General features: G+C 53.8%; 1 protein-coding gene across 5 annotated transcripts in view; it reads left to right on the forward strand.

The window, feature by feature from the left end:
• The window catches only part of SH3PXD2B (SH3 and PX domains 2B), a 65347-nt gene that overhangs the window by 17328 nt on the left and 20621 nt on the right, over positions 1-27398 (forward strand). For all 5 annotated transcript variants that reach the window (XM_064388258.1, XM_064388263.1, XM_064388261.1 and 2 more), the window contains exons 3-5: positions 9966-10041; positions 17033-17109; positions 20778-20869. In XM_064388258.1, coding sequence (XP_064244328.1) covers positions 9966-10041; positions 17033-17109; positions 20778-20869 — 245 coding nt within the window. The remainder of the gene's footprint in view (positions 1-9965; positions 10042-17032; positions 17110-20777; positions 20870-27398) is intronic.

Consider the following 27398-nt stretch of genomic DNA (forward strand, 5'->3'; position numbering starts at 1 on the left):
CTCCATGGCTCATCCCAGACTGGAAACAGCTCTCCATGGCTCATTCCAGACTGGGAAGGGCACTCTATGGTTCTTGACTTATTCCAGGCTGGAAACAGTTTCCCATGGTTTATTCCAGGCTGGGAGCAGCTCTCCATGGCTCATTCCAGGCTGGGAACAGCTCTCCATGATCCCTGATTTATTCCAGACTGGGAGCAGCTCTCCATGGCTCTTGGTTTATTCCGGGTTGGGAACAGCTCTCCATGGCTCATTCCAGGCTGGGAAGGGCACTCTATGGTTCCTGACTTATTCCAGGCTGGGAACAGTTTTCCATGGTTGATTCCAGGCTAGGAACAGCTCTCCATGGTTCCTGATTTATTCCAGACTGGGAATAGTACTCTATGGCTCATTCCAGGCTGGGAACAGCATTTCATGGCTTTTGGTTTATTCCAGGTTGGGGGCAGCACTCCATGGCTTATTCCAGGCTGGGAAGGGCACTCCATGACCCCTGATTTTTTCCAGGTTAGGAATAGCACTCTATGGTTTATTCCAGACTAGAACAGCTCTCCTTGGCTCTTGGTTTATTCCAGGTTAGGAACAGCTCTCCTTGGCTCTTGGCTGGTTCCCAGCCCATCTCCCTGTCCCAGGGCTTTGCTGAGTCCATCTCTGCCTGTTCCCTCGGGATGCTGCCTGGCTCCCAGTGCACCCAAGGCACAGGAGGGCTGGCTCCAGGGCCTGTTCCCTGCTCATTCATCCCTGCTGGCTCCCCGTGTCTCCTTCCCTCTGGGAGCTTGGCAGAGCAGCTGCAGGGACAGCACTCCCAGCCCTGCGGGAAGCACATCCCAGGGGAAGCATGGCAGGGTCTGATCCAGGAGGGAGCCACAAAGATGGGAGGGGTAAAAGTTCCATCCCTCTGGGATGGAGCTGAGGGCTGGTGCTGACAGTCCAGCGTGGATTTTTGGGGGGAGCATTTGGATAATGCAATGCTTAAAGCTTTTCCTGGTTCCTCTCCCTGAGCCAGGATGAGCTGATACCCTTCCACTCCCCAGCTATGTATTATTGGAAAAGCTCTGGAAATTCATCTCCTCCTTGCTGCCAGGGCCCCGGGGCCCCTCTCTGCCCCTGCCCCTGTCCCTGGGGAGGTGCCTGCCTGTGCCCTGGGGTTTGGTGGGGCTTTGTGGGTCTGGGCTGACGTGAGACCCAGCGTCTGCGTGTGCTTTTAATCAATCCAACACAGGCACTTTGCTGCTGGAAGGACCTGCAATTTATATCATGTGGCAGCAGCCCTGGATCCAAAATGAACCAGTTTCAAGCTGATGGATGCTGCCTGGGGAGAGGCTGAGGACGGGGAGCATAAATCAGCGTGAAGGAGTGCTGTGTCTCAGAGTGGGGGAGTTTTACTGAAATGGCCAGGACCTGTTTCTATTGTTAAATCCTCCTGGTACAGCACAGACTGCTCTGAGCACCACCCACACACCCTGGGCAGCCAAGAAGTGGATCTGGGGAGTGGGAGACAGAAATGAGAGCTGGGCTTGTGCTGCCCTTGCAGGGGAGGTGGTGAAGATGAAGGGACGAGGTGTTTCCCCACATTCCTGGCTCCTCACTCCTCTGCCATCCCTTGCAGGCTCTCACAGGGCTGCCAGGCTGCTGGAAATCACTGCTCCTGTGCTTTTGGTGAGGGATTTCTGGCACTTTGGGGTCCCCTGGCAAAGGGCTGTGAACCTCTGCAGGGATCTCCTGGGGGGCCTGGGCACAGGGGAACAATTGAACCCCTTCTTTTGCTCCATCCCAGACGTGCTGCTCCTTTCTCCTCACTTCCCTTCCATGTTTTTCCATTATCCAGCATGGCCTGGGGCTTGCCTGTCTCCTCATTCCCATCTCTGGGTGCTGCTCAGGCCTTTCCTGGGTGTGAGGAGGGGCTGGGTCCCCCAGCTGGGTCAGGGGAGCCCTCGAGGGGCAGGGAGGAGCTCAGGGCACCTTCCAGCCAGCAAATGGAGAGGGGAAAAGAGAGCTGGTGCCAGGTGGGAGGATGCTGCAGGGCTCTGTGGAGCCAGGCTGGCTCCAGGGTTTTCCTTCTGCTCACCTTCCCACCCCAGGGTGCTGCTCTGCCCCTGTTGTGGTGACTTCCACGTTCTGCTCTTTCCTGGGGCTGCAGAGTGAGCAATAACCTGAATACAAAATGGTCTCTGGTGGCATGAGGACAGCCAGCACCTTCCCTGGGGCAATTCCACCTCCCTGAGCCTTTCTGCCACGCTGGGACCTCACTTTGAGGCCCTTGCAGGAGCAGTGAGTCACTGAGGAGTGAATTTTAAATGAGGTTTGTGGCTGTCTGCACCTGGCAGCGTGGAAATCAGATCCTGGAGGTGTAATTAAGGGAGGTGAATTATTGTTTTCACACTGCCTTTGACTGAACATTTAGGGTTTCACCTGGATGTCGTTTTTCACCACGTTAAATTAGCCAAACCAGGTATTTTTCAATACACAGGGTGCTGCTGTGCAACTTGTGGAGAATTCCTTGTGCTCCCACTTTCCTCTGATCCTTTACCTCAACCATGGGCTGGTACTGGGCATTCCTGGAGAGGAAGAAAATGAGCTGTTGTAGCAGGTTTTGAGGAATACCTTCCTCAGTGAGGAGTTTGGGTGTTAAAAAGAGGATTTGAGACCCTGCTGGGGCTGATCCCCCACCCCAAAGTGGCAGAAAAACAGCTTGGAACTCCTGGAGAGGAGAAGGAGGTGGGTGGAGGTGAGATCTCTCCCTGCCTTGGGCTGAAGGCTCAAGTCCAGCTGCTTCAACTCTTCTGTGCAACCTCATTCTTGCTTTTTGTGCAACTTCAATCCTCTGTGCTCTGCAGAGCATCCCAGTGATGCTGAGGTGCTCAGCCTTGCAGAGTGCAGCTGCCAGCTTGATTTGGGGCTTTTTTAGGGGATGATATTGCTGGAGAATGAAGGGAATTGTTTTTAGAAGGTGAAATTGTGGTTCTCCCTCCCTGTGTGAGGATTTCCGCCCATGGAGGCACTGCTGGCAGCAGGCATTGCCCCTCTGCTGGGCTGGGAAACTGCAGGGGATCCCAGATCTTGGGCTTCTCACCCCATCTCAGTCAGCAGAGCTTTGCAATCCCATATTTTTACTGCCCCAAAGAAGTTCCTGTGCTCAGCCACACGAAGAGCTAAACCAGCTGGGAAGTTCTTCAGGAGGGGAGGAGGGTTGGTGTTTGAATTCCAGCAAGGGAAGAAGCTCAGTTCAGCCTGTGTAAAACATTCTCTTGGTTTGTTTTTTTTCACTATTAATACTCCTAAGAAAAGCTTTCCCCTTGATGAGTCACTTAAAACATTAAAAAAAAAAAAAAAAGCCTTTTAATTGGAGCAGCTCACATTGAAATGTTAATTGTAATGAATCCTCACCTGCTGCTCTTTCTCCTGGGCAGATCAGCATTTGGAGCTGCTGTGTGATGCAAGGAGAGGCTCGTGGGCTGCTGCTCCTGCCCTGAGCTTTGCTCAGCTCACAAGGTGCAGGGGGAGCTGTGGGGATGCTGGGCTGGTCCCTGGGGCCTCCAGCACCTCCTTCTCTGCCAGAGTTTTGTTTCCAGCTGGGAGAGGGCAGGAAGGAGCATGGCCATGCCAGGGGCTGAGGTTGGTTCTGTATGGACCCCTGGCTCTGGCAGCTGAGCCCCTCAGGGTCTGCACTGCCCCTTTTTCCCTGGAGCTGCTCTTGGTGACTCCTCTGTGAACCCAAGGGATGAAATCCTTCCTTGTGTGGGGACAAACATTCTCCAATATTGGCTTTTCTGCTGCCTTGGAGCCTGGGGCTGTGTCTGGGGAAGGAACAGCAGGGGAGGTGGATGGTTGAGGTGGTTAGCAAGAAGTGTGGAGCAAGAAGAGCTCGTGAGGCTGCTGCTCCTGCCCTGAGCTCTGCTCAGCTCAGCCCCTGCCTCCTCCTCTGCCTCGCCATGCCGGGGCCTGCCCCGGGCTCAGACTGGGCAGGAATTGCAAACTGGGCACGAATTTCAGGGCAGGAATGCACACAGCTCTGCTGCTCCCCATCCTGGGCTGGGAGGGAAGGGAGAAGCCAGACCTGGAGCTGCCTGGGGGCAGCTGGGAATGGCTCAGGATGAGGTTTGGGGTCTCTGTGACCCCGGAACCTTCATGGGGTTGGCTGGGGGTGTGGAGCAGCGTGTGAGGTGTGGAACTGAGCTGGCTGCAGGTGTGAGCACAGTGAAACAGGGCAGGTTTTGGTGTTCCTCCACAGCAGGAACTCCAACCTGAGGCATTCCCAGTCTCCCATCCTTTGGGAGGTGCTGGTTTGAGGTGTTTGGGGCTGCTGGAGAGGGGGATGTGGCTGGGCAGGACTCGCCTGTGCAGCTTTTCTGACGGTTCTGGTGGTGGCTCTGTGGGTTTTGGCTCTTGCCAGGGGGCACATCCTGTGTGACACAGCCCCAGCTGTGCTGCAGGGATGTTCCCATGCCTGGGATGGGGAAGAGGAAGTGGAAAGCAAGGAGAGAAGCTCGGTTCAGCCTGTGTAAAACGTTATCTTGGGGTTTTTTTCACTATTAATATTCTTAAGAAAAGCTTTCCCCTTGATGAGTCACTTAAAACATTAAAAAAAAAGCCTTTTAATTTGTGCAGCTTACATTGAAACGTTAATTGTAATGAATCCTCACCTGCTGATCTTTCTTCTTGGCAAATCAGCATTTTCCAGCTCCCCTCCCACCTCCAGGAAATGAAGAAATCCCCTTGGAAAGGTCTCAGGAGCTCTGAGGTTTCCATTTGGGGGTGACAGCTTTCACCTGCCCACAGGTGGCTGCATCAGCCCCAGAATTGTGCTGGGCTTTTGAATTTGGCCAGAGGCTTTGGGATTTTCTCTCTTTGTGTCCCTGTGGGGGCAGCTCTCAGATCCGGGCTTTGTGCTCCTGAGAGGTTTTGCTTGTCCTGCTTGGGTCCTAAAAGGGCCAGGTGCACTTTGGGCTGAGTTCTGTGCTGAATCTGCATTTTCCAAAGCCCAGAAACTGCAGGGTTTGCTGCTCCTGGGAGCTCCTCTGTGTTTGCTGGCCCAGGGGGAATGTCCCTGATACAGGATGGCATTTCCCTTGGAATTTTGTGCAGTTCTGAATATCCCTGATACAGGATGGCATTTCCCTTGGAATTTTGTACAATTCTGAATATCCCTGATACAGGATGGCATTTCCCTTGGAATTTTGTACAATTCCAAATATCCCTGAGACAGGAGGCATTTCCCTTGGAATTTTGCTGTGTTTCCTTTATGGAATTCTGAATATCCTTGATACAGGATGGCATTTCCCTTGGACTTTTGTGCAATTCCGAACATCCAGCCCTCCCTGTGAGCCCTGGGGCACTTGGAGGGGACATTGCTGCTCTGTCCCCAGCAGCTCTGCCCCTGGGAGCCCCCCCAGCCCCCTGGCTTTGTCCCTTGTGCTTTCTGGGGTGACCCAGAGCTGGGGGTGGCTCAGTGCTGGCTCCCAGGGTGCAGGGAGTGTCCTGCCCACCCCAGTGCTCCCCATGCCAGGAGCTGTCCCCGGGCACCAGCGTGTGCCCAATGCTGTGTGCCTTCACAGGAAACCCTCCTGCACTGCCAGCTGCTGGCAGCTTGTGTGGCCCTTTTTTTATCCCCTCTGACCTCAGTTAATTCTTTTTTTTTATGTCGATTCCTGAGCGATGCTTCAAGCTTTCCATGAGGTTTTTCACAATCCAGCTGTGTGATGCCATTTCCCAGCACTGGGGAGGTTGGGCTTGGCCCTCCTGCTGCTGTGAGAAATGAAATTAAATGCACTGGGGCTCCTCATGCTGCTCAGCTGGGGCAGTTCCTGCTGTGTGGAATGAAATTAAATGCACTGGGGCTCCTCATGCTGCCCAGCTGGGGCAGTTCCTGCTGTGAAAAATTAAATGAAATGCACTGGGGCTCCTCACTCTGCCCAGTTGGGGCAGTTCCTGCTGTGAGAAATGAAATTAAATGAAATGCTCTGGGGCTCCTCATGCTGCTCAGCTGGGGCAGTTCCTGCTGCTGCTGCTGTGTGAAATGAAATTAAATGCTCTGGGGCTCTTAATGCTGCACATCTGGGACAGTTCCTCTTGCTGCTATGTGAAATGAAATGCACTGGGGCACTCTGCTCATCTGGGGCAGCTCCTGTTGCTGTGAGAAATGAAATTAAATGCTCTGGGGCTCCTCATGCTGCTCAGCTGGGGCAGTTCCTGCTGTGAGAAATGAAATTAAAGGCTCTGGGCTCCTCGCTCTGCTCATCTGGGGCAGCTCCTGCTGCTGTGGGCACGCAGCTCCCCTTGGCATGGCATGGGAATGATGTGGCACCCCTGGAGCCCTTGCCCAGGCCTGGCATCCGTGCCAGCCCAGGGCAGAAGCTCTTCCCTGTGTTCACTGGAACTTCCTGGGCATCAGTTCCTGCCCGTTTCTCCTGTCCCATCCAGCACATTTGGGATCTGAGCGTGCTGCTCGTTCACCCCTCTGTCCTCTGGGCTGCTGTGGGGTTTGTTTCACCCCTGTTTGCTCAGACAGCCCTTGAGGATGCAGGGAAGGATCTCAAGGAGACTAAACACCAGGGCCTGTGAGCTGCTGCCAGATGTCTCTTCCCAGACTATTTCTTGGCAGAGGTTTCCCAAACTGGCTGATTCCAGTGCTTTGATCTGCAGGGACACTTTGAGAATTCCCTGGTTCCCAGCCTGGGCTGTGTCCCCCATCCTGTCCCCCCTGGCAGGACCTGTGTCCCTTTCCCACCTCCCCAGTGGTACTCTGGTGGCCCAGCTTGGAGCAGGACCCTGCTCCCCTGGCTGGGGGTCAGGGGTGTCCCCTCTGGGGCTCACCCTGGCTGCCTGGGGCACTCCCTGCCCTCCAGGGACGGGCTGTGGGGAGCTGGGGGGCTCATGAGGCTGCTGCTCCTGCCCTGAGCTTCTGCTCAGCTCAGCCCTGCCTCCTCCTCTGCCTCGCCGTGTCTGGGCCTGCCACAGGTTTAAACTGAGCAGGAATGTAAAACTGGGCGTGAATTTCAAACTGGGCATAAATTTGAAACCGGGCACGAATTTCAAACTGGGCACGGATTTCAAACTGGGCGTGAATTTCAAACTGGGCACAGATTTCAAACTGGGCATGAATTTAAAACTGGGCATGAATTTAAAACTGGGCACAAATTTAAAACTGGGCACGGATTTAAAACTGGGCGTGAATTTCAAACTGGGCACGAATTTAAAACTGGGCACGAATTTAAAACTGGGCATGGATTTCAAACTGGGCATGGATTTCAAGCTGGATGAGTGGATGAGAGCAGCCTTGGCCCAGCTCATCCCTCCTCCACAGAAGTTGCTGCTGCTGTCCTTGTCACAGAGCCTCTTGTGATTCTGCCACCAGCCTGGGAAGCCTTTTGTTGAGCTCCTTTTTTCCCCTTTTCCCTGCTGGCTGCTGTGTTCTCTGAAGGCTGGGGGCAGCTCTGTCCTGCTGGAGCACAGAGCAGCAGTGTGGCTTTGGGCTGAAGCTCTGCCAGCCAAGCAGAGCACATCCCGACATCCCAGGATGGGTTGTGACCACAGAGGTCACTGTGCCACCTCCCTGCTCCAGCAGGGCCATCCCAGAGCCCAGGGCACAGGGACAGCTCTGCAGTATCCCCAGGGAATATCCCAAATCCCCTCTGTGGTCTCTGTTCACTGAGCAGGGAAGTTCTTCCCTTTGTCCAGGTGGAGCTTCCTGGGCATTCCTTCCTCTTGTCTCATTAAAAATCCTCCTGATGAGGAAAAGCTCTGCAGTGTGGACACACAGGAGCAGCAGAGCATGGCACACCTTGTCACCTGCTGGCCCTTGGCCCGAGGCTGTGCATTTTTGGCAGTGAGTTCTCAGGGCTGTCTCCAGCTGGGAATGCCATGTCCTGCCTGCAGCCTGGGACACCGGGGTGTAAAACCCTCTGGCACTGCCCCACAGCTCCTTTTGGGGCTTTGCTTGCCAGCAATCCTGCTGAGCAGGGCCATCCCCTCTCCCCAGGATCCCCTGCAGCACTCTTAATTGCACTAATTAGGATTTTATCTTCTGGGTTTCCTGTTTCCAGCTCAGGCTGCTGGTACAGAGCTGCCTTTCCAAGGCTGCCCTCCCTGGGGGTGTTCTCCTGCTTTGTTTTTCCTGTATTTCCCTGGTAATGGACAGCTGGGGGTGGGGACAGGGAGTTCTCACACTCTGCCTCACTCCAGACTCGCTGCCCAGACATTCCTGGGTAAGGAAAACAGCTAACTGATAAGATTAGTTGGTGGTGGAGATAAATGTGGATAAATGTGCCCTGTGCTGGTGTGGGAAGCCTGGGCTGGGTACCCCACTGGGGTTTCTGTGCCCCAGTCCTGGGATCCCTCTCCCTGCTGCAAAGGGGTCAGGAAAAAATGGGACACATGTTCCCCATGTCATAACAGACACCAAAATTCTTCAAACTTCATCCACTCCTGCCTTTTTCTTTCTCCTTCTCTGTCAAAAATACTTAAAAATAATCTTGGAAGAGCAGAAACAATAGATTAATTGTTGCTGGGTTGGTTTTTTTCCCTTGATTTTTCTCCCGGAGCTGGCTGGGTGCATTGCTGAGAGCAGGACTTGGCCCCTCTGTGCTCCCCTGTGGGTTGTGTCTGTCTCCTCTCCCCAGGAGCCTGGCTGGCCCCTCGGGCATGGCCTGTGAGCAGCCCTCTTTGGGGCTTGGAGGGAACCTTTGTGGGATGTCCCCATGCCAGCCCTGTCCCTGGCACAGCTCTGCTGGGCACGCCAGGGCAAGGGTGCTCCAAATGGAAAATCTGGCACTGGAGCCTGCACACCAGCCTCTGGTGCCTGTCCCTGTGTTCCTCCCCCAGGGTTTGTGGGGTTGCTGCACTTTTACCCTTTTCCCATCCCTTTTCCAGACGTGGAGCTGCTTCCCTTGGCTGGAGCAGTGTGACAACCTCTGCTGCATCCCCATCCTGCAGAGCCAGCAGGACAGGGAGCACTCAGGGAGCCCCCGGGCCTGGAGCTCTGCCAGCTGCCTCTCCCTTGTCCCTGGGGGCATCCCCTGCCTCTGGAGCTCTCTTTTCTTTTCCTCTGCTCCTTCCCCTGCCTCTGGAGCCCTCTTTTCTTTTCCTCTGCTCTTTCTCCTGCCTCTGGATCTTTCTTTTCCTCTGCTCTTTCTCCTGGCTCTGGAGCTCTCTTTTCTTTTCCTCTGCTCTTTCCCCTGCCTCTGGATCTCTCTTTTCCTCTGCTCCTTCTCCTGACTATGGAGTTCTCTTTTCCTCTGGCTCTGGATCTCTCTTTTCCTCTGCTCTTTCTCCCACCTCTGGATCTCTCTTTTCCTCTGTTCCTTCCCCTGCCTCTGGAGCACTCTTTTCCCTCTCTGTTCTGTGTGCATTCAGGGAAGAGATCTTGGCCTGCCTGGGCAGCCAAGTCCTCCCTGGGGCTGCTGGAATGTCACCACAGTCCCTGGCTGGGGACATTTTCCCCCCAGCTGTTTCCTGTGAGCACAGCCCCGCTGTGCTCAGTGCCACCCAGGCTCTGAGTTCACTCTGACAGCTCCTTCTGCTTCCCCTGTTGTCTCTGGGAGTCCTGGGGGAGTTTTTATCTCTTCTCAAAGTGCAGGGGAAAACCCCTCCTTCCATCTGTCCCCTCTACCAAACCTCAGTCATTTATCCCAGGGTTTGAGATCCAAGGAAAAAAAGTGTAACTACTGCCTGTGCAGGGCTGCAGAGGGCTGGTTGGACTTTCCAGGTGCTCAGGACACTCCAGTGCTTCCAAAAATGTGAATTCTTTGGGCACGGAGCTCCAGCAGACACAGCCAGACCCATTTCAGCACCCTGGGAGCTGCAGAAATGTCGGGAGACACTTCATATCCATGGCCTGGGGAAACCAAAGGGGGGTTTGGATCTTCCTCCCAAAGGAGGGAGTGTTGGATGCCTCTGGGTGTGTTCTGTCTCTCCTTTGTGTCCTGCCAGTGAATCCCTGACTTTCCTCACCTCTCTTGCATTTCCTTTCCTAGATGCAGATGCTGGACAAGTTCCCCATGGAAGGAGGCCAGAAGGACCCCAAGCAAAGGATCATCCCCTTTCTGCCAGGTAGGACATGGCTCAGCAGGGTCCAGGCTGGTTGTGGCACTGCAGGAGCTTTTTCCCACTCTGTGGGACTGGGAGCAAACACACACGTGGGAGCACACACAGAATTCAGCTCTTACCTGCTGCACCACCTGGGCATCACTGAGGTCTTTAACACCTCTGGGTTTGCCAGCAGTGTGCCCAGTGGGTGTTAAACCCCCCAGGATTTCTCTGGACCTCCAGAATTGTTGAGTGGAAGACCAAGAGCCCCACATGCACAAGGCTGAGGGTGGTGTGAGGCTCCCCAAAGCTGCTGCCATGCTGCTTTCCCTGTCCTGTGCAGCTGCAGGGGACACCAGAGGGAGGGGAAGGACAATGGAACTCAGGCTGATGGACAGCCCTGGCCTCCTGTTTGGGAGGCACTGCTCAAAACCAGCCTTGCTGTGCCGTGCCCAGCACCAGTGGTTTCATGCCCAGAGCACAGATGTGATAATCCCTGGCACTTTGTGGTGTGGGGATTGCTGGTGGCTGCAGCTGTGGGGGGAAAAGAGCCCAAATGTGTCTTGGGAAAATGAGCAGCCTGTGGGGAGTCCCTTTGACCACAGAGTTGTCTTTACCCCCACCCCCAGCAGCTAATGAGGATATTTAGGAATGTCAGGGCACCATAATCACTTCCAGTGGCTGTCAGGTCTGTTTAGTGCAGCCTTTGTGCTGTGCTCTGCCTCCTGGCTCTTCTAGGAACACAAAGGCCTTTGTGGGCTTTGCTTTGCTCTGAGTGCTGTGGAAAAAAAAATTAAATAATTTCCACCCCTTTCTGAGCAAGAGAATCTGGTCTGGGTTTCTGATTCTGGCTTGTCCTGGCTTTGTAACATCAGCAAAAGCAAAGCTCAGCTGGTGTTAGAGCACAAAAGCTCTTGCTGTACAAGTGCTCCTGCCAGCAGGGAGGGATGGGAGCCAAACTGGCAAAGGGCATCACTTGGAAAAATTGCATTTGTGCTTTGGCCCTGCTGCACTTGCAGAAAATTCCCACCAAAACTCTGCTGTTTTTGGGAGGGAAGCCTGGTCCGAGCCCTGCTGCTCGCACTCACCAGTACTTGTTTCTCCCTGGTGCTGGAATGGTTCCCCTTTGCTCGGAAACGTGTCACTGGGATTTCCACTGTGGGAAAAAAGGGGGTGGAAATTGCTGGAAAATAAACCCGGGCCAGCCCCTGGAGGCCAGTGCTTCGGGGAAGGTGTGTGGCTGGGGCTGGGAACCACCGTGCTGCCTTTGTCCTCAGCTCCTGGGGCAGGCAGGAGCTGTGGCTGTCCCTGGAGCTGTGGCTGTCCCTGGAGCTGTGGCTGTCCCTGGAGCTGTGACAGCGTGGCCAAGCCCTGCTTCTGACAGAGGATTTCACCTGAAAGCTCCTTCAGTATTTGCTGGCTGCCTGATTCCTGTCTGGAGCAGTTCTTTGCCTGCCCAGCTTGGGGTGACAACAAGTTTTGTCGCAGTGACCCCCAGCTCTGTCTCTCCCAGCCCAGGTGAGCCTGGGACTGGTTTTCTGCACAAATGTGGTTCTGTCTCCCTAAACTTGCTGGGTTTTGGTGTTGTCCAGCTTCTGGGAATACTGGAGTTTGTTCCCAATGCCATTTGGAGCATCTGAATTTCATTAGCAGGGGAGATTTGGCCGCTGTGGTTTCCTGCAAGCCCTCTGCTTTCTGGGAAGCCCCTGCCTAGCAGCACCACTGCAGCTCTCCAAAATGCCTCCTGCAGCTCTGGCTTCCTCAGCAAACCCCAAAGTGCCCCAAGCTCGGGGTCAGCACCTCCACCTGAGCAGGTGCCAGGGCTTTGTGTGTCAGGCTGGTTCCCTGGCATGGAGAGGAGCTCCAGGATTGCCCCACATTCCAACACCAGCCCACAGCAACCCTCCTGGCTTGGCGTGGCCTCATTTTGTGAGTGCCTGCCTTTGAGGATTTGACTTTTTATGGGAAATTTCTGGAGACTTTGGCCTCTCTGAGCAGGTCTTTGATGCTATCAGGAGGGGCATTTGGAAGTGCAGAAGTCCTTCACCCCTTGTGGAGCCACAGAGCTGGGTCCTGCAAAGCTCAGCAGCTCTCTTGAGCTGTGGGGCCAGGGCTTGTCCCTTTCTGGGTGCTGGCACCAGCTCCATCCCACAGCAGAGCCTGGTGGGCTTTGGATTTTCCTGGCAGTGCTCCTGCTCTGTGCCTGGAAAGCTCCGAGGGGAATTTGAAGTGCTTTTTGAGCTCTCTCAGCTGGCTTTGAGCCCCTGGCAGAGCTTTTTTTGTGGTGCTGGAGCAGCTGTGGCAGCACCCAGCCCCTGGCTGGCACCAGCTGTGCCCCTGGCATGGTCTGGAGCAGCTGCAGAGGAGCAGAGCCCTGCTGGTGCCCATCCACACGAAAGAAAGAAAGAAAGAAAGAAAGAAAGAAAGAAAGAAAGAAAGAAAGAAAGAAAGAAAGAAAGAAAGAAAGAAAGAAAGAAAGAAAGAAAGAAAGAAAGAGCAGAGCAAACAGATGAGCTCAGCTGGGGAGGGCTGTGCCAGATCCTGCAGGAAACAGCTTTTCTAAGGAGCGTGGAGCTTTCCAAGCTGCCTGCAGCCCCAGTGGCCTGGAGCAGCTCCTGGCCAGCCCTGCCTCGCTGGAAACGTGAGCCTCAGCAAGGAGGGCTTGCCTGAGGCTGAGCTCACTTTGGCTGTAAAATTGCTTTTGAGGAAGATTTAGCAGTGAAGTCCTGAAAAGGGAGGAGGAGAAAGGGGCTTGGGGAGGTTTTTAAAAGCAGAATTAGCCCTGCTTTCTGCCCCCTTGCCAGCCCACCAGCCTGCTGGGTGTGGGCATCAATGCCACCCACAAATTTGGGGATTTTCTCCCAGGATAACTGTGAGGGTGCTTTAGCTCCCCACAAAACCTCTGTGGAGTGGGGGAAAACTCATCCATTTTCCAGCTGTGGTACCTGACTTTGCTGAGCCCTGTTCCATCTTCCTGTGGGCTGGAGATGGGGCAGGGTCCTCGTTGCTGTTTTGTGCTCTGATGAGCTGGGATCTCTGCTGTGGCAGCTGGGGAGGGCAGGCTGCACCCCTGCACAGGGCAGATGCTGAGTGCAGGACTCCTGGCAGCACCACCTCCCACGCCTGATCCCCCAGCCCAGCAAAAGCTGGCTGCTCCAGGGGCTGGGATTAATTACGTGTGCATTCAGGGCTGCCTTTTCTCTGAAGTGAGCTTGGAACCCGTGCTGGGGAAGGTCTGGATGTGATTTGAAAGGTGCAGAGGAGTGAATTCTTTCCGAGGCCGTGGGGAGGGGCAGGGAGGGGGGGACTCCTCCAGGGCAAAGCAGGAGGCACAGCTGCTTTTCCACTCCTGGAACCCCTGGCTTGGTTCACAGCAGGGCTGCCCAGGGGGATGTGTTTGGGGTTCTCAGCTTGCTGCAGATCCAGCCTTTGGCTCCACAGTTTTGCTACTTAAGGTCCCTCTGCCTGGTTTTTTGGTTTTTTAATTTTTTTTTTCCCAGCTCCTTGCTCCCAGTACAACTCCAGCTCTACCTGGAGAATTCCCCCAGGAGGGAACAATTTGCAGAGCCCTGTTTCCCCTGGTTTTGTTTGTTTGGAGAGATTAACCCCTCCTGTGGCCTGCCTGCCCTGGCTGGCACTGCTGGAGACCCAAATTCCTCATCAGCCTTGTCCCCAAGGTCTCCTGACCCTTCCCAGTCCCAGTGAAGGCCTCAGGCAGTGGGGACCAGGCTGCATTTTTTTCCAGCCCCCTCCTTGGTAGCTGCTCCATCAATTTTTGCTCTGGGTCAATCAGATAAAGCAAATCAGCCTTGATTACCCACAGAGTTTGGTTCTTCCACTCCTGGGGAACAGATCCTTTCTGGCACCAGAGGAATTTTCATGGCCAGACAGAATCCCTTCAGCAGAGCTTCTCTTTTCCTTTGTAGGGATTAACAGGTTTTTGAAGCCCAGAAAAAGCAGGCAGCAGGTCCTGCAGCGTGGGTGCTTGCACAGCCAGGGCAGCCATTGTGTGTTAGAGCCTTATCTCAGTCCTCTTTTTCCAAAATCAACTTGTTTGACACATTCCTGGCTGATAAATGTTCAGTGCTGTCTCAGCTTTGTTTGTGTAGAGGACAGTGTGTTTTACAGGGTATTTTTACAGTGTATTTGACCACACTTCCTGCTGGAGGGAATTCCTGGTGCCAGCAGGGATGGAGCCTCGCTGCTCCCATTGCTCATGCATCACATTATCTATGTAAATAAGAAAATCCAATTATTTCTGAGTCCTGGCATGGTGACAAGAGAGAGAAGCTGAGCAAATGGAGCCTGCAGCAGCACTGGCCTCTGCAGCTGATGGAAAACCCCTTTACCAGCAGAGCTGCCCCCTTGTCCTTGGTGCTCCTCATCCTGAGGCAGGAGCAGTGCTGGGAGGGGGAAAATGAGTTTGGAATCGTGGAGCCATGGAATGGTTTGGGTTGGAAGGGACCTTAAAGGTCACCTCATCCACCCCTGCCGTGGGCAGGGCACCTCCACTCTCCCAGGGTGCTCCCAGCCCTGGCCAGCCTGGCCTGGGACACTTCCAGCACCTGGCTGAGGATCCTTACAGCTTCTGGAAGCAGCCAGAACAGCCCCAGGGAGGGAATGAGGTGGTGGAGCCCTCCCCAGGAGCTGCAGCATCATTCAGGTGCTCTCTGCACCCCTCAGTCTCCTGTGCTCCCCTCGTGTTGTGCTTGGCCATGGGAAAAGCCCCCCTGCACAGCTCTGCTGAAATTCCTCCCCAGATTCCCAGGTTTAGGTCAGGGCCAAGGAAAACCTGCCCAGGGAAATGCTGCATCTCCCTGACCCTGCAAGCTGCCCAGCTCTCCCTTCCAGGAGGGGTTTCCTGCTCTCTCCTGCCTGGCAGCTCAAGGGTTTCTATTGCTGGATTTGGCAGCACTGAAGGGGCTGCAATTATGTTAATTAGGCTTTTTGATTAAAGTCAGCTTTTTGTTAGAAAATAAACTTCCTTGTTGAAAAATACCAGATCTAGAGCAAACAGAGAGAGGAGCTGGATTTCCTGCTGCTTCACATGCTCCATGCCTGGGCTAATTTAAGATCACTTGTGATGAATTTATTCCCCCAAACTGTATTCTTTTTATTATTACTCACTAGCATATGTTTGTTAAACATTTCAATATTCCCACACCCAGAGCTTATTATTTCAGCCATTTATAACCTACCCACCCAGCAGTGATTTCATTTTGGCAGACCTAGAACCAGATCAGCCATTCCCTCCACTGCCAGCAGAGCTGGTGTGATCCATTCATCTTTTTAGCAATCATCAAACAGAATCCTGGGCAGCAAACACGCTGGGATTGCTGATGCAAAGGCAAAACTTGATCATTCTCTTGTCAGATGGCAAAGAATTGCTCAGGACAAGGAATGGAGCTCCAGCCTGGGTGCTGGTCCCAGTTTTCCCAGACAAATCCCCTGTTCCCAGGCTCTTCACCCTCAAAATTGGAAAAGATTGAATAGAGGGGGATTTTGTTCTCACTCTGTCACAAAGGCTGCCAGATTTGGCTCTTCTTGGCACGCCTTGAGAGGGAATGCCCTTGAGAGTGTCCCAGCCCTGCTGCCAGGGGCCCAGAAATGAGGAGCAATCCTGGCCTGAGCTGCCTGACCCCCTCCCTTCACTGCAGGGCAAGGATGGAGCTGCCTCTGAGTGGATTCAGTCCTGTTCCAAAGCTTTAACTTGGCCTGGCAGGAGATTTGGCTCCTCCAGAAGGTTCTTGCTCGTGCTCTTTGCAAGCTGAACTTGGCTTGGCTTTAGTTCATCTCTGCTTCAAAAAATGCATTGGCAGATTGCACAAGCCACCCGTGACCCAGCTCCTGGCCAAGTCAGGGAGAGGCACGGGGGGTGACCCAGCCCTGGATTTCACTCTGGGATAAATCACCCAGCCCTGGATGTCAAATCCTGATCAGTGACTCAGCCCTGGATTTATAATTGTCAGAATCATGTGATCATTTTCCTGTGTCTTGTTCTTAGTAGCATCCAGCCCCTGGTTTCAGTAATTCCAGAGGGAAAGGGACAAAGGGACAAAGCCATGCTGTGACTGCCCAAGTGCTTTTTCCCTGCTCTCATGTGGTTTGCAAGGGTGGAGTGAGGGGAGTTTGGCTTCTGGCTTGTCCCCTTTGATAAATGAAGGGCTTCTTGCTCTCCTTGGGTTCAGGGATGGGACTGGAAACCCAAGCAGGCACAAAAAAAGCCTTTCCTGTGGTATTGGAGCTGCCAGGAGGAGCTTGAGGGCACTTCACTGCCAGCCACCCCCCAAAGCACACTTTTCCAGGTGATGGTGCTGCAGAGCAGTGCCAGTTCCTGGAGCTTTGGGAAGTGGTCTGAAATCCTGCCAGCACCACCCCTTTTGATCAGGGATCTGTTTCACTGTCTGCTAATGGCTTTTGTCTGCTTAAACCAGAGAAGCTGTTCTCTGAGAGAGCAGCTTGAAGCATTTAGGACTCATTAGGCTTCAAAGGCAAGAGGCCTGTACCATAAGCCAGAGGGGAGGAAACGGAGTGGCAAGAGGATCCCATTAATGGAGAACAAAAATAAACCCCAGACAGGAAGGAAAATTCTATAGGTCTGACTCAGAGCTGCAGACACGGTGGCTTCCAGGAGCTGCACAGGGAAAAACCCTCTGGCTTGGCTGCTGCCCACGCTGGACACCCTGGACAATGGGACAAGGGATGTCCTGCAGCGTTTGCCAGGGATTTTGTCCACCCCAGACCTGCACACCAAGAGGTGTGCTTTGGTGGGGGCTGCTCCTCATCACTGGTGGGAGACCAGGGGATGCAGTTTGCTGGGAGCTGTTTCCTCCTCTCTCTCCTGGAGTGTCCTTGCCACTTGGACTGTGCCTCATTCTCATGAGGTATTCTGTGTGTGGAATGGGCTCTTTTGGGTATGGTGCTTTTGGGAAGAAGAGGGGGTGCAGGGAAAAGCTCCTGACAGAGTGATCCCAGAGTGCTGGGCTGACCTGTCCGTGTGTCCTCTGTGTTTCAGGGAAGATCCTCTTCCGCCGGAGCCACATCCGCGACGTCGCGGTCAAACGGCTGATCCCCATTGATGAGTACTGCAAGGTGAGGGGCTTCCAGACCACAGAATCACCCACAGAACCACAGAATCACACAGAATCACACAGAGAATCACACAGAATCACAGAATCACACAGAGAATCAGACAGAATCACAGAATCAGACAGAATCACACAGAGAATCACACAGAACCACAGAATCACACAGAGAATCACAGAATCACACAGAGAATCACACAGAATCACAGAATCACACACGGAATCACACAGAATCACACACAGAATCACATAGAATTCACAGAATCACACACAATCACACAGAATCCCAGAATCACTGGGTTGGATGAGACCTTCAGGATCATCAAGTCCAACCCAGCCCCAACAGCTCAGCTAAACCCTGGCACCCAGTGCCACAACCAGGCTTTGTTAAACACCCCCAGGGATGGTGACTGCACCACCTCCCCGGGCAGCCATTCCAGAACTTTATCACCTTTCTGTAAAAAACTTCCTGATATCCAACTTAAATTTCCCTTGGTGCAGCTGGAGGCTGTGTGCTCCGGTTGTGTCAGTTCCTGCAGACAGAGCCCAGCCCCAGCTGAGCACAGGCACCTTCCAGGAGCTGTGCAGAGTGAGGAGGGCACCCCTGAGTCTCCTTTTCTCCAGGCTGAGCACCCCCAGCTCCCTATCCTTGGACACCCACCAAGGACAATCCCAGCTTGGCCCAGCTCCCTCCTGATGGGCTGACAGCACCTCGTGCTGTGCCAGTGCTGCCCTGATGCCTTCAGAGGCTGCCTGGAGCAGAGGCTGGGCAGAGTTCAGGGATAAAACAGGGATTTATTCAAAGCCCTTCACAGGACACACTTCGGGCAGTGCAAAGATGGTGGGGTGGCTCCAAACTGGGATGCAGACTCCAGTTACTGGTTACAAAAGCAGGGTAAAGATGAGTTGTACCTCAGAAAGTTATTGGAACAGAGAGAAGGCTGAGACAATTTGCTCCATACTCTTGAAGGATATAAAGCTGGGCTGAAGTGGAAGGGAAATTATGATTTTAGGGCAGATTTTTTTTAGCAGGGGAAAAAAAATACTGAAGTCCATGACAAACTATTTTCACACAAATCCAGTGTGTCACATCTCATCATGTCAAAAACATGCTTTAGTACTTGCAGCAGCCATGGTAGGACTGGTACCTCCAAAATCCAGTCTGAATGTTGTTGGAAATACATGCAAAGACTGCAAAACCCATGGGAGGAGGTGGGGAAATGGTAAAATATCCATGGCATCCCTTAGGTGAGGGAGGTGTGGCAGTGCCTCTGCGTGCTGGGAGAGGCTGTGGGCTTTGGGGCTCAGCCAAGCCCCTGGCAGGGAGGCCGTGGCTGGAATAACAACTCCAGGGATGGAGATGGATTGGGAAATGCATCCTGACAGCCCTGCAGAGGGGCTGCAGATGAGAATCACTGCGGGCCAGGAGAGCAGATGAGGGCGGAGTGCTGGAGGTGTGGGAAGGTGTGCTCTGAGCTGTCCTGGGGGAGGCTGCTGGTGCTTGTCCCCCGTGTCAGCTGCACAGACAGACACGGCCGTAAATTCCATTTTGGGGAAGAAAACATCCCTCAGTGATGAAATGCTGCTGCTGCCTCTTTCACAGCCATGCCATTAGTGGCATAAAATCTAATGAACCCATTTGACTTAACCAGAGGAAGGTAATGGCTGATGTTCTATGGCCCACTTAGGGAGCTGTGCTCTCCCTCCCGTTAATGCATCACCCAGGGGTTCCCAGCTCTCCCTCCTGGCCTTGAGCTGCTGCTGCTTACCCGGAAAGCAGCTGAGCTGAGCTGGCTGTGGGACCGACCAGGGGCTGCAGAGATGGGAAATGAGCAAGGGATTAGCAGGAGGAAGCTGTGTGAGGAAGTTTCTGCTTTGCTGCTGTCTCCTCTGGGGGAATTTGGGTGTCTCGGTTCTCTGGGTGAGATTTGGGGTGGAAGCAGGGAGGAGGAGCAGGGGGGGAAACCACTGCCTTCACAGGGCAGTGTTCCTGCTGAAGAGCTTCTGTTGTACTGGAAAATGTGGCAATTTAAGATAAAGTGCAGGAAAAGCAGTGAAGGAATCAGAGCAAAGTGGTAAGAGCAATGAGTTGCTAAATGAGACTTCAGACAGCCATGGGATTGGCAAGGAGAGGGAGCTGAGGCCTGAAATGTCTTCCCATTTCTCCAGTTTATTCTCTTTGGCCTTTCTCGTGCCTTCCTCCTGTCTGAGGGATTTTGGGAAAGTGTCAGAGGGGGGTTGATGGAGGAGTGGTGATGCTCTACCCCAAAGAGCCTGGGTGGCCCACTGAGAACACTGAGAAAATCCTCTCTCACTGCCTGCAAAATGGATTTTAATCCAACAAGGATCCTCTGTCTGGCCCTTTCTCCTCAGGATGGGAAGGTGACTTTGCTGTGGCTCCAGCACCAGAGCTGTGTCCTGCTGGCCCTGCTTTGGCTGCAGAGGTGGGACAGACATCAGGCTGCCTGTGCCTCTGTTTCTGTTCTGCAGGGTGACCTGCTTGGCTCAGCACAGTCAGCTCTGGGTGGGCTTCCTTCCAAACGTGCTGGGAAATGAGCTGTGTCTCCTCCTTCCAGCACAGGGGTCACTCTGGGATCATCCCCTGCTTTCAGAGGGCACACAGCCCTCTCCAGGCCACAAAATCCCAGGGATTTTGGCATGGGGGAATCACTTAGATCATGGGATGCTGGAGCTGGGGAGTGGTACCACATGGGAATGGCATCCTTGCAAAACCTGATATCTGAATAGCCCTTGCCTGGGCCCAGAAGCCGTGGAGGGAGGGTTTTGTCTCTGCTGTGTCTCACATGATGCTGTTCAGTCTGGCCTGTGATTAGTGGTCTGTCAGTCTGCTGTGCTGGCACTGCTGCTCAGTGGCTGGAAGGGCTTTGGGGGCCAGCACTTGGGGCAGTGAGGAGCCACATCTGATCTCTGTGGTCACCCTGGGCTCTGCAGCTGTGGTTTTGTGTCCAGGAGAGAAATGAGGGGAGGTTTGCTTTGCCCACGCTGCTGTCACGGGACTGCTGGGACAGCAAACAGAGGGGAGGGGGAATTGTACAGAAAACTGGTTATAAATCTGCTCCAGGTCAGGCTGCAGCTCTGCTCCCTGACTGTAAATACTCCCTTTCTCCACTGCCCTCCCAGCCAGGCACTCTCACCCTGCAGGTCCCACTGCTGAAGACTTTTTACAATAGATTCCTTGAAGGGAAAGAAGCAGAGGGAATTTTCCATCTCCTGCCATTCACAGCAGCAGAGCAGCCTCCCAGCCCTGGTGTCTGTGCTCTTGCCTCCCTTGCTTCTCTCCCTGCCCCTTCCCAAGCTGCCACTGCCCAGGGGAGCATTTTTAGGCTGGGCTGGCACTGAGAGTCTGCCACGTGTGAAGTGCCCAGCCTTTCCCAGGGATGGCTGCTCCAGGCTGGGAACGGAGCTGGGAGGCTGGATGGACACCCTGGGGCTCTCAGCCTCTGGCACAAAAGGCTGGAGCTGCCTAAGCAGGGCCTGGGCAGTCTGTGCTTACTTCCCTTTAGTTCTAACTGCAGCAGGGTGGGGTGGTGGGTGGAAGTGGGGCTCTCTGGTTTGCTGTGGGTGCCACGGGTGTCCCAGGTCCCTGCAGTCCCTCGCCGGGCTGCTGGCACAGTTTGGGTGCTGCCATCAGCAGTGTGTGTGTTTGCTCCCCAGGCTCTGATCCAGCTGCCCCCCTACATCTCCCAGTGTGAGGAGGTGCTGCAGTTCTTCGAGACACGGCCCGACGACCTGACCCCCCCCAAAGAGTGAGTTGGGTGGGTGTGCCACTGCTGGGAGGGGGAGAGGCAGATGGGATGGGGAGAGGCAAACTGGGCTGGGGAGAGGCAAACTGGGCTGGGGAGAGGCAAACTGGGCTGGGGAGAGGCAAACTGGGATGGGGAGAGGCAAACTGGGATGGGGAGAGGGAAACTGGGATGGGGAGAGGCAAACTGGGCTGGGGAGAGGGAAACTGGGATGGGGAGAGGCAAACTGGGATGGGGAGAGGCAAACTGGGCTGGGGAGAGGGAAACTGGGATGGGGAGAGGCAAACTGGGATGGGGAGAGGCAAACTGGGATGGGGAGAGGCAAACTGGGATGGGGAGAGGCAAACTGGGATGGTGGTGAGACACAAACTGGGCTGGGGAGAGGCAAACTGGGATGGTGGTGAGACACAAACTGGGATGGTGGTGAGACACAAACTGGGATGGTGGTGAGACACAAACTGGGATGGTGGTGAGACACAAACTGGGATGGTGGTGAGACACAAACTGGGATGTGATGAGACACAGACTGGGATGGGAGAGGCAAACTGGGATGGGGAGAGGCAAACTGGGATGGGGAGAGGCAAACTGGGATGGGGAGAGGCAAACTGGGGTGGGGAGAGGCAAACTGGGGTGGGGAGAGACAGACTGGGATGGGGAAAGACAAACTGAGCTGGGGAGAGGCAAACTGGGATTGTGTTGAGACACAAACTGGGATGTGATGAGACACAAACTGGGATGTGATGAGACACAAACTGGGATGTGATGAGACACAAACTGGGATGTGATGAGACACAAACTGCCTTGGGCTCGCTGATATCCAGGACTGTGGTGTTCATGAGCAGTTCCCTTGTGAGTGACAGATCTGGGATTTGGAGGCTTTGGTGGAGAGGCTCTGCAGCTCAGTGTGGACACTTTTCTCCAGTGGGGAAGTGGAAACACTTCTCTGGGACTCCATGAAGTGCTGGTCTCTTCCTGAGCCTCTTTCTACTTGCAAATACCAGTCTCAGGAGCATGATCAGCCTGAAGAGCCTCACTTCACACATTTGTCTCCCTGGAAGGGCACTTTCCCTCCCCATATCCACGAGCCCCATCCACAACCACGCTCCAGAGCCTCTCCATGCAATCCCAGCAAGGCTTGCAGGGAATCTTGCACGCCTTCCACAACTCAGTGTGGTTCTAAGTCTTGTGACTGTGAGCTGCTCTGGCCTGGAGCCACCCATCTCCTGCTAATCAGGAGCAGCAGAGCTCTGAGCAGCCGCGCCGTGTCTTGCTCTGCTGCTCTCCCTTTCCCTGCTGCATGTGACACGGCTCTGAGCACTGGAGGAGGCCTGATTGATTGTCAGGGGAAAGGCAATAAATCGATCTGACACCACTCTCTATTGGAAGGGTGTGGAGGTAGATAAAGGGATTTTGTTTTTCTCCCCTGAGCAGCAGCTGAGCCTGTCAGCTCAGTATGCTTCTTGTGTGGACAGCATCTTCTCGCTGGCTTTTTGATTATTTTCATTCCCTCTCTTAATTCCCCCTTCCCCCATCCCTGCTTCCCTCCTTTGGCTCCTGTTTCTGTTGGCTTGGCCTGTCATCATTTCTCCTGCAGCTCGTGGTCACTGATGAGATTGGTCTGAGAGCCCCAGAGCCCATTAACTAATTGCTTGCTGTCGCTGACGCTGTCATCTGTCCTGCCCAGCTATTGCTCACCACTTAACCTGCTGCTCCATGGGTCATCCCTCAGGGAAGGTCATCCCCCAGGGAAGGTCATTTTAGGGAAGGTCATCATTTAGGGAAGGTCATCCCTCAGGGGAGGGTCATTTCTCAAGGAGGGTCATCCCTCAGGGAAGGCTCAGCTCAGGGGCAAGCAAGGGACACCAGGACAAGATGAGCTTGCAAGGACATCAGAGGGGGGGTATCACAGGGTGGGGCTGGTTTGGGATGTCAGGCACTGTCTGTGCAGGGATCCTGGAGCCCTGCAGGAGGAGGAGGAGCTGCTCTGCAGTAGGAGTCAGGTCCTGGACCCGCCTGCAGTGAGGGACCTTCAGCACGGGGGATGGAAGGGCAGCTTCAGCCTCACACCTGCTCTCCTCACCTTTGTTTTGTTTTTTGGGCTGAGACAGAAATGAGGCAGGGTGGGCACTGTGGTCAGAGCATTCAGGTGTGGGGGGAGACCTTTGGGTGCTGAGTGGGGAGCCCTGTGAGCTGCTGTGCTTGCAGCTGCAGCTCCCAGCCCTCTGTCCTTGCAGCCATCAGTGCCAGTCCCCTGTCACCTCCCTGCTTTGGGTCTGAGACACAGGGGACTGCCTGGAGCCCAATCCCAAACATTTTTTTTTATGGTGGGACAATCCACAGGGTCCTGGGTGCAGAATTCTGTGAGTTGGTGAGTTTTGACCACTGCAGGGTGAGCAGGTGATGCTGAATCCAGTGGTGGTTGTGCTGCTTCCCTTTCTCCCCCTCTCCATGGGGAATGTGCTCCTTTCCTTTCTCCTGCTCTCCAGGAGGAGATCCAAGCTTGCAGCACACAGAGGGACCCAGAGGGTGCCCCTTGTCCTTTTGCCTCCAGCAGCCAAACCCTACAGCAGCATCTCAAGGACATCCCCGTCGTGTCCCCCATCCCATTCCGGATGCCAGAGGGGTATTTATTAGCTACAATTCAAAATGCTAATTAATCCAAGTCCTTGACTGTCTCCTCTGGAGGGACTGGGAGCCCATTCCCAAGGCCTGGAGTGCTGCCAGCTCAGCACTAAGGAGATGGGAGCTGTGATAGACGCAGGGCTGGATCAGACGTGATGGCGTGTCTGGGGCTGGGCTGGATGTCATCCTTCATCCAGCACACAAATACTCTGCTCTGGGAATCTGAAAGGGAGCCAGGCCATGAGCAGAGTGGGGGAAAGGAAAAAAAAAAAAGGAAAAAATAAAAGGAGAATATTTTTATGCTGGGTGGCTGAAAGGTGGGGACAGTCAGCCACTCTCACAGGAACCTTCCTGCTCCCTGTCCCTTCCCTTGGCTTCCCTGGCTGGCACCTCTGCTCACCCCTGCCCACGAGGGTGGCAGCTGGTGGCAGTGGAGAGGATGTGCCTGTGAGTGCTGCTGGATCCGCCCTGTGCTTGTTCTGTCTGGGGGCAGGTGAGGCTCACCCAATTCACTGCACCCCAGGGTGTCAAACCCTGCCAGGGCCACAGCTGGCGGCAGCCCTTGGGGCTCTGCTTGAGCTGCAGTTCATGCAATTCTGCTTTAATTGCAGTCCTTGGAATCCTGCTTTAATTGCAGTTTGTGGAGCTCTGGTTTAACTGCAGTTCATGGAATTCTGCTTTAGCTGCAAGTCATGGAATTCTGATTTAACTGCAGTCCTTGGAATTCTGGTTTTAACTGCAGTTTGTGGAATTCTCGTTTAATTGAAGTTCATGGAGCTCTGGTTTAACTGCAGTTCTTGGAGCTCTGCTTTAACTGTAAGTTATGGAATTCTGGTTTAACTGCAATTCATGGAATTCTGGTTTAACTGAAGTTCATGGAGCTCTGGTTTAACTGCAGTTTGTGGAATTCTGGTTTAACTGAAATTCATGGAGCTCTGGTTTAACTGCAGTTCTTGGAGCTCTGCTTTAACTGTAAGTCATGGAATTCTGGTTTAACTGCAATTCATGGAATTCTGGTTTAACTGCAGTTCTTGGAGCTCTGGTTTAACTGCAGTTCTTGGAGCTCTGCTTTAACTGTAAGTCATGGAATTCTGATTTAACTTTAGTTTGTGGAGCTCTGGTTTAACTGCAGTTTATGGAGCTCTGGTTTAACTGCAAAGGGTGAATTCAGTCCTTGGTTCTGGCAGTGTTTGGGAATGGAAAGAGGAGGCTGGACAGCCCAAGCATTTCTCTCCAGGCCCCTGTGGTGTTGTTTTCCCCAGAGCTGGAGCTCTCCCCCGGCCAGGGCTCTCCAGCTTTTCCTGCTCCCTTCAGCAGGAACACGAGCAGTCCTCAGCCTCCCCAAGCTCCCCCTTGCTCTCCAAGCCCAGCCTGTCCCAGGGAGAGGAAAAGGGTCAAACTCTGACTTTATTCCTCCTCCTTCCACCCCTGCTCCCAGCTGGGCAGGATGTCACAGCCAGGAGTGGAGTTGAGACAGGAATCTCCAGAATTTGGTGGGTGGAAGAGGGAGGTGAAGCCCTCCCTCCATCCCCTCTTTCCTCATCCCAAACTTTCCTGTGTCCTGGAGAGAGCACATCAGACAGGAGAGCAGGGGGAGGTGGCAGGGTGTCTCCTGGCAGTGACAGCTGGTGGCTTTTGTGATGTGGATCCCTGTCCAGCCAGCTCTGGACTGGAATTACCCCCCTGCTTCCAACTCCCAGGGTTGCCCAGTGTGGGGCAGAATGAGGCTGAATCCAGAGGAATTAATGAAGAGGGAAGGAGGAGAAGAGAAATAGTTCTGGAAAAAGAAACCTCTGGAAAGTTAGCAATCTGGGGGATGTGGGATTTTTCTCCTCAGTGTTGGATGGAAGCCCTGCAGCTTCAAAGAACACAAGTCATCAAATTCCTGCTCCCCACGTCTCAGCAGGTCTGACCAGCACAGGATGCTGAGGTGGGAGGTTGCTGTGGGCACCCCTCACTCCCACCCAGCCCTCTCAGCTCAGCGCTGGTTTAACCACAGCAGAGGGGCTGGAATAAGGCTGGGGAGGTCTGAGGGGCTGGGCACGGAGCCACTGCTGAGTCAAGGCATTCAGCTGCTCTCTCCTGCAGCTGAATTTCAGCTCTGGGACATGAGGGAGCCCAGGTTAACTCTGTAGAGAAGCAAGGCCCTAATAGTTATGAATAAATTATTAATATTCATGGCTAACTGGTTATTAATCTCACCAAGCAGTTATTTATTCACTGCCCACAGTTACAAGGGGGTGTGGTGGGGAAGGGGCTGTCGTGGTGCTGTTCCCCACCTGGGGATGGGATGCACCCCTGGCCATGAGAAACCTCTTCAGTTAAAAGCATCTTTCACTGGGGTTTTTGGGGAGCTGAGCAGCCCATCATGTATAAAACACTTATAAAAGCTGTTGCTTTGAGCTTTGTCCCTGCTCTAGGGGCTGCAGGAAGCCACTCCAGGAGCTTTTGCTGGTGGACCAGAGACCCATGAGTTGGTTTGGATAAGGATTCTTGCTGGCTTGTAGCTTTGGGGTCATGTCCTGCTCTCCAGACAGACCACAGCTTGTACACAAAGCTGTTTGTTGTGCATTTCTGCTGCTCCCCACGTGCACACTCACCAGGAGCTCAGGCTGGATCCCAGCTCCAGATCAGCCTCCTGCCTCCCTCTCTGCTGAGAGCTGGCTGTGCTGGGTGCCAGCAGACAGAAACACACATTTCTGCAGAGCCCTGCTGTGTGCCAGCTCCCTGGACAGAGCACTGCCTTTTCTGAGCCTGAGGGCTCAGCTTGGCCAACTCTGCAGTGGCCCTGGAGTGTGGGGACAGGGCTCCTTTCAGTGCTGCTGGAGCATTTCTAAACATCCCTTCTCCCAAACAAGGGCTCTCTTGTGCCCCTTCCTTGCCTCCAGAAATCTTGCAACATCTCCAAGCTTGCTGAATGCTTAGGAGATGAAGCCCCTCCTGACAGCTATTTTGGTGGCATTACTGAGTTACAGCAGGACTTTTTTTACAAGAGAGGGTTTTTTTATTGTTTTTTTTTATATGAGGGAGATGTTTTCTTGGAATGCTGACCTCAGATCCGTCCTGTTTGATGTGGCTGCTGTGTGGGTTTGCAGCAGCTGCAGTTGTTTTCCTTCTGTTGGTGCTCCAGTCCTTCACCTATTCCAGCAGTTGGCTGTGGCAGCAGGGGCAGTGCTGAGGTCCCCAAAGCCACATTTGGGGACACTTTTCTTCTGTGAGTCCTGCTGCAAGGTGGGTTTTCCCCTGCAGCTCTTGGACCTGCCTGGCCCAAATTTACCTTAGAAAAAAGTTTGTAAATTCAAGCCAGCTTGTAACAGCTCTTCTTTAGACCTGGCTTTATAATGAATGACTTTTAAATAACATTTCTTGCCTGAATTATGACCCTGTAAGTCCATGAAGAATTTCAGTGTCCCCAGCATCCTGCAGTGAGCAGTTTAACACTTGTCTTACAGGTTGTGGAAAAGCAGCCTCTTTGTATTTGTTTTTAATTTATTTTTAAAGTCTGCTCACTTTGCTCAACCTCTGTGCTCCCCATCTCACTCCTTCCCACCCCTGGATCCTCAGGGATGCTGCCTAGAGAAGATGCTTGAGAAACCTGACTCTTTTCCTAAAAAAATGTGGCATTGAATGTGCTAAGAGTTCTCCATGTGTCAGAGTTTCCTTTCAGGGGATTATGAGGTTCTTGAAGGACACTGAGCTGAGCCCACTGAGGCTGTGGTGTTGGCTCAGAGCTCTGAGTGAGGCTCCAGTCACACAGCAGCCTTTGCCTTCAGCCTTCTGGGAAGCAGCTGGAGAAGCATTCCTGCTTTTTCCACCTCTGTGGGGCTGGTTGGTGTCCCCCTGTCCCAGCTGTGCTGTGGCTGCAGCTCAATGAGATTCACAGTGGAAGGCAGAGTGGTTTTTCTTTCCC

Source organism: Passer domesticus, chromosome 13 (genome assembly GCF_036417665.1).
Source record: "Passer domesticus isolate bPasDom1 chromosome 13, bPasDom1.hap1, whole genome shotgun sequence".
Classification (NCBI taxonomy): Eukaryota; Metazoa; Chordata; class Aves; order Passeriformes; family Passeridae; genus Passer; species Passer domesticus.